A 6,974-nucleotide genomic window follows, 5' to 3' on the forward strand; every position below is an offset into this window, starting at 1 on the left:
GCTTGCAAATTCCGGCATTTGCTGATCTACAGTGCAACCGAAAAGTGGTCCGGATTGCAACTGAGGCCATCAGCTCGTTCTGAGTTCACTCCAGCAAAAGTTCTGATTCAAATTTCTAATGTCCACGTCATGCAACAGACCCACTGGGTCTTAGTGGAGCTTAAGAGAAATAAGCCAATTTCCCTACTAAGTTTTCTCCTTTCAAATGGGTCTCTTAGAAGCTCATCTAGTGGCTTCCGGTTTTTGCCGAGTCTGTGCGGCCTTGTTCCCACAGTTCCAATACTAAAAGTTTCGACAAAAGTTATGATTCAATTCCTATTGTCCACACCACACCTCAGACCCTCCAGGTTTTAGTGGGCTCAAGAGAATTCAGCCGATTTCCCCACTAACCTTTTTCCTTTCAGGTGAGTCTCAATGCAGCTCAGCTCAGCTCGTGGATTCCAGCTTTTGCTGGGTCCGCGGTGGGACCACTGCGGGACCGCTGCAGGGCAGGCAGGCAGGAAGGGCTCCGGTTTTTAAAGCTTCTAAAATAATGTATTAGCAAAAGTTCTGATTCACAATCCTACTGTTCACGTCACGCTGTGATGGTCAGTCTCTGTGGAGTGTAAAGTACTCTCTGGTATCCTCTCTACGCAGGCTGCTATATCCCTCTGGCTCTTCACACTGTGCTCTCCACCTCCGCCATCTTCAGGACTCAATCTCTGCTCTAATTTTTATAATTATCGTTTTTTAGAGGGTGTCAGCTTTTCTTGTTGTTCTTTTTCAATTTGTTGAAAATATTGCGTTAGAGAGTCAATGATCAGTTCTCCCTGCCTTTTGATGTGTTTGCTTATTGCTGTAAATTGACCTCTAATTACTGTTTTGGCTGCTTCCCAGAAGTTTTGATAAGTGGTGTTTTCATTGTCATTTGTTTCAAGAAAGTTTTTAATTTCATTTTTTATTTCTTCTAGTACCTATTAATGTTCAAGCAAGGTGTTGTTCAGCTTCCAAGTGTATGGGATTTTTTTTCCTCTTTATCCTCTTGTTATTAATTTAAAATTTTGTAGCCTTGTGGTCTGAGATGATGTTTTGCATTATTTCTGTTCTTTTGAATTTATTGATGCTTGTCTTACATCCTAAAATGTGACCTATTCTGGAGAATGTTCCATGAAAATTGGGGAAGAAGGTATACTGTGCTTTTTTGGGGTGCATGAGCCTATAAATCTCTATGAGATGGAGTTGGTTTATTTTGTGGTTTAATTCGTCAGCATCTTTGTTGAGTTTCTTTCTGGAAATTCTATCTTTCCTTGAGAGTGGTGTATTGAAGTCTTCAACTACAATAGTAGTATTTTCTATTTCATTTTTCTGTTTTGTTAATGTTTTAGATCTTTTGCAGGTATTTAATTTGATACATAGATGTTAATGTTATATCTTCTCGTTCTATTGACCCCTTAATCATTGGGTAATGATCTTTCTTGTCCTTTATGACGGTTTTTGCATAGAAATCTATTTTATCAGACATTAATATCACCACTCCTGCTTTTCTCTGGTTGCCATTTGCATGGTATATTTTCCCCACCCTTTTATTTTTCATCTTTATCTTCATTTTTCAGGTGTGTCTCTTGTAGACAGCATATTGATGGATTTTGGGTTTTTATCCAATCAGCAACTCTTTTTATCTTCACTGGTGCATTTAAACCATTTACATTCAGTGTAATTATTAAGAGGCAAGGTTTCATTGCTATCATTTTCTTGAGTTATTTTTGGTATTGTTGCTAGTTACTTTGGTCCATCCTGCTTTCTGTGGCACCTTTGCAAGAAGGACATCTTTCAGTGTTTCCTACAATGGTGGTCTCGTTTTTTACCAACTCCCTTAGGTTCTGTATTTCTGGGAATATCTTGATCTCCCTTTCATATTTGATGGACAATCCTGCTGGGTATCATATTCCTTGTTGACAGTTGTGTCCTTTGAGTGTTTGATATATGTTATTCCCTTGTCTTCTGGCTCATGTGGTTTCTGCTGAGAAATCAACTCTTTATCTTATGATATGCCTTGGTGTTTTCCTTTTGGGGTCTATTCTATGTGATGTTTGCTCAGGTTTTTTAATATATATTCTCTCATTCTCTCATTTTGTGTGAAAAACAATGTATTTGAAGTTTGTATAGAAACCATTTTGTTTATTCGTGTTTGTTTGTTTTTTTTTTAAAAGGAGCCAAAACCCACACCATGCAGCAGAAATGATGATCAGTGCTGGGTCACTAGGGAGAGTATTGATTACAGCCCCCAGCTGATATCCAGTCAGTCAGCCAGACTGTACCAGGGAGTTCTGATGGTATACGTAGTTCATAGAGCCTTGCACTGCTAATTCAAAGACTGAGCCTCTCTGGCAGAAAGAAGGTCACTTATGAGTCTTTTCTGTTTTGTTAGTAATATGGGTTTTTTTAGAGACTGTACCAGGTGTAGGAGATGTTAGCTAGTCATACTAATATGTTCTTTATGTCTTTCCAGGTGGTTTCATCAGTTTTAATGGTTCCTGGAGGGTCCAGGGCATCCTGGCCATGTCTCGGTCCCTGGGAGATTATCCACTGAAAAATCTCAATGTAGTCATCCCAGACCCAGATATCCTGACGTTTGACTTGGACAAGCTCCAGCCTGAGTTCATGATCTTGGCATCAGATGGCCTCTGGGATGCCTTCAGCAATGAAGAAGCTGTGCGATTCATCAAGGAGCGCTTGGATGAACCTCACTTTGGGGCCAAGAGCATAGTTTTACAGTCATTTTACAGAGGCTGCCCTGACAATATAACAGTCATGGTGGTGAAGTTCAGGAATAGCAGCAAAACAGAAGAGCAATAAGCCCTTCAGGGGTCTCAGCTGCCTTCAACTAAGGGACTTTCAACACACTGGTCTCTTTTTAACATAGTGAATGATGTGGGAGTTATAATTAGGATCATCCATCCCACACACAGGTTTCCTCCTCTCTGGTGATCTTAGGTCTATATTCAGTGATGAATAGATGAAGTTCTCGGACAATGTATTTGAGAGACTGGAAGATGGTTTCTTCTTGTTTTCTGACTTTTCACCCAATGTTCAAGGTCTATAAATACATAGCTGTAGATTCACATGTATGATGTGAGTAGTGTAGGTGCCATATATCTCCCTTTGAGGGCCTTTTTGAATATCCCTCAAAGGGTCCTCCAGGCAGAAGACTATGTCTTCTCTTCGGAGGAGTAGGCAACCCAGGCTTCCATTGCCACAGGCGGATGGCTGTATAATCCCCCCTGTGAGCTCAGGACTGACATGACAGGGCAGTGCCCTTTGCTGAAGGGCAGGGCTGCCCTACAAATGCCTTTGTCCTCCTGAGGTTGGTTTGGGGGTTTTTTGTCCCCTATGGCCCTGAGGCAGGTTTGAAATGGTTAATGGAGACTGGAGGGAGCAATGAGGGTGGGATATCAGTGGCAGTTGCCTTCAGGGCAGAAATCACCTTTTTTCCTGGTTCCTTTTATTAGTTAAATAGACCGTGTGTACCACCTGACCAGTCTTTGTGCGTTTGTCCTAATAGTGCATGAATGACCTTAATAACCTTTTGCTTACGCCTTACCTTATATACTAGGCAGCTGTTAAACTCCACCACCAGACATGGCAATTTTCTATTATCAAGAAATCATAGTAGGGAAAGTGAGTAAAAGCAAATCATAGTGGTGATACTCAGCTATAATTCCTTCCACAGAGAAGAATGCCCAGTGAGTCGCAGGGCCCCTTCGAAGGTTGCTGATTGCATTGGAGAAAAAAAAAAGTGTGCACTTCAGGTCATCACCCCAGTAGAGCTCCAGCTGCCGTGTGTGTGTGTGTGTGTGTGTGTGTGTGTGTTTCAAGCAGAGTCCTGAAAAGCACCAGCATACAAGTTGGATGCAGAATTCCAAGCCATTTGGGATTTGGTAGTGAACACCAGGGACCAGGAAAGGCAACAGTATGCTTGAACTAATAATGATGTTGATGGTAACTTTCCTCAGGCAAATGAAAGCCTGCAGGAAATGTTGCCTGCAGGAACACTGAAAGGCCAATGCAAGTCTCCGATCGAGAAATCTAGGGTGATATCTCCCCCAGGGTTGCTGCTCTCCATTCAACCACCAAAATCATGATGTTTCTAATTACAGTATTTGGAAGTTAATTTCATAAAATGCTAAACCGTCCTGTTTGCCTGAGTGAGGCAGCTCAAATAGCCAAACAGGACTTTTGCTTTTTATGTTCCAACCCACCTTTTGTCTGAAATGTCAGGTGTTTCGGTTCAGCCCAAATGGACCTAGATGAGTACAGCTTCTCATCCTGCTCTTCACAGTGCCACCACTATCCCCCCCCAACCCCCACCAAGCCCTATTTAGAAGAGGCAGGCTCCAGAATGAGGAAGTTCCGTGGTGGCAATTTCCTGAGAACTGCAGCCTGTCTTAGTTCCTCTCAACGCGCACCTTTCGCAGACTGCTATGAGAATGAAGCACAGTTTTCCAAGATATTTGCTGACTTTTGCATACCATATTGTCCAGCACTGGAATTAGAACCTTAGTTAGTATTCATTCTTTGAGCCCTAGATTGATCCAGTACAAAACATCTGCCACCACATTTCAGTTTTAGAATTTGCCTGTTCAGAGACACTGAACTCTGGGTTTTATGCACCCAGTGTAGCGAGTGGGAAGGGCTGTATGGAAAACAAATACTGTGTTCCCAGAGGGGACAGGACAGAGCCACAGGCTGGGGTTGCTGGGTCATTTAGGACATCCTGACTCTGAAGAGTTAGAATAACTGATTAGACTGCCTGAAGTTTAAGAACAAGCAGTTACAGCTCTTTTTACAATACACATTGAGGGGTCCCCCCACAAGTTAACACAAAGATGCATAACAGCAATGGAAAGATATTTTAAAATGTATTTTATTTGTCTGAAATAAAAAAATACTACATTTTAGTGAAGATGAAAAAGAAAACTGTTAAATTAGTGTTTATTTATCCAGAAAGATTTCTTAAAAGGTAGTGCTAAGGACAGGGGTTCCTAATTTTCTTCCTAATTGAGCTTCACAGGTCATCTTGTAGAGTTAATTTCTTTTCATCACCAGATCAGTATGCCATCAATTCCTGGGGCCTTTTTATTTGCCAATTCTTTCAAAGCAGCTTAAACTTCTTTCATCACCACAGGCTCTTGCTCATGTGTTGTTTCATGAAATTCTTCTTTGTCCACCAATTCCTTTTGGTACAATGACTATATACTCTTTCCATCTTCTTTTAATATTTCCTGGATCATTCAATATTCTGCCCTAAATATCCTTTAGTATTGCAACTCGAGGTTTGAATTTGTTCTTCAGTTCCTTGAACGTAAGAAATGCTGAGCGAGTTAGGCTCTTTTGATTTTCTGGCTTCAGCTCTTTGCACATTTCATTGTAATACTTTGTCTTCCTGCGCTGCCCTTTGGAATCTTCTGTTCAACTCCTTAATATCTTTATTCCCTTTGCTCTGGCTTCTCGACACTCTAGTGCAATATTCAGAGTCTCTTCTGATATCCTTCTTGGTCTTTTCTTCCTCCTCTGTCTTTGTAATGACCTTTTGTATTCTTCATGGATGATATTCTGGATGTCCTCCCACAGCTTATCTGACCTTTGTTCATTAATATCCAAGGCTTAAAACCTGTTCCTGAGATGATTTTGAAATTCAGGTGGGATAGACTCAAGGTCAAATTTTGGTTCCTGTGGACTTGATTCAATTTTCCTCAGCTTCATCTTGAACTTGCATATGAGTAGTTGGTTGTCTGTTCCACAATCAGCACCTGGCCTAGTTTTCAGAGCTGATATTCATCTTCTCCAGCTATTCTTTCCACAGATGTAATCAATCTGATTCCTATGTTTTGTTGGGTTTGCCACCAGGAGTCACTGTACTGTATTTTGCTTTGTAAACATAAGCACATCTGTTGCCAAATAGAATTCCGTTTCATCTTGGGCTTAAACACCTTCAATTTTAAGAAGAGCTGTGTGCTCCCTCTGGTTATAGAGACCTCTTTTATAGCCAGCAGAAGTGGCTTTGCACCAAAGCCTCCCAGCCATCCTGTGGTTTAGAAGTCCTGCTTCCAGGAGGCCTTCTCAGGCTCCAAGATTAGCGGTAAAAGCTTGCTTTTCTTTCTGAAGAAAAAAAAAATCTTCCATCGTTTTACAATTCCCCCCAGTCCACAGCCTACTTTAATATGCATTTCTTTTTCTGTAGTCTTGCCATGAAAATAATACCTTTTAAACAGTTCTCTCCCTCATCTATTTGAATGCCATATACATTATTTATCCCCTCTTTTCTTATGTTCCACCCAACTCTGATGGAAGTTCCGTCTTACAACAGTGGTATTAGATAGTATTTGGCCTTTTGTGACTGAAATATTTCACTCACCATAATGTCCTCCAGGGTCACCCATTTTGTATAATATTTCATGAGTTCTTTGTTTTTCAGTGCAGCATAGTATTCCATTGTGTGAATACACCACAGCTTCTTATCCATTCATTTGTTGATGGGCACTTGGGTTGTTTCCAACTCTTTGCTATTGTGAACAAAGCCGCTGTAAACCTGGGTGTGCATATATCTGCTTGGGTGGCAGTTATGTTTTCTTTAGGATATATTCCCAGTAGTGGAATTGCTAGGTCAAATGGTATTCTATTTGCAACTTTTGAGAAACTGCTATTATTATTATTAATGAATCTTGTTTGCATATTCTGTCAATCTCTAACTGCAAAAGTTGGTAGAAATCTTCTGTTTCCCCCTCTTTGGCTCTGGTTGTTGGTGCATATATTTGAATGATGGTAGCATACACTGTACTTCCTTGTATGCATATGGATATTAACCTGTCACTACAGCATTGTATTTCAGGATGTACGTAGAAATGGTTTTTTAACTATGAAAGCAACCCCATTTTTTTCCTCACCTTTTTGTCTCCAGCTTAGTAGATCATATGATCCTCTGACTCAAAATGTCC

At 40.8% G+C, this 6,974-nt stretch overlaps 1 protein-coding gene across 1 annotated transcript in view; it reads left to right on the plus strand.

Annotated features, from left to right (window-relative positions):
- Positions 1–2,835, plus strand: part of PPM1L (protein phosphatase, Mg2+/Mn2+ dependent, 1L) — a 616,688-nt gene extending 613,853 nt beyond the window's left edge. Inside the window, exon 4 of the mRNA XM_006901340.1 lies at positions 2,489–2,835. Within this exon, the coding sequence (XP_006901402.1) occupies positions 2,489–2,835 (347 nt within the window). The remainder of the gene's footprint in view (positions 1–2,488) is intronic.
- Positions 2,836–6,974: the final 4,139 nt, after the last annotated feature.

Source organism: Elephantulus edwardii, unplaced genomic scaffold, assembly GCF_000299155.1.
Source record: "Elephantulus edwardii isolate Elephantulus edwardi_28Jun2011 unplaced genomic scaffold, EleEdw1.0 scaffold00320, whole genome shotgun sequence".
NCBI classification, from domain to species: domain Eukaryota; kingdom Metazoa; phylum Chordata; class Mammalia; order Macroscelidea; family Macroscelididae; genus Elephantulus; species Elephantulus edwardii.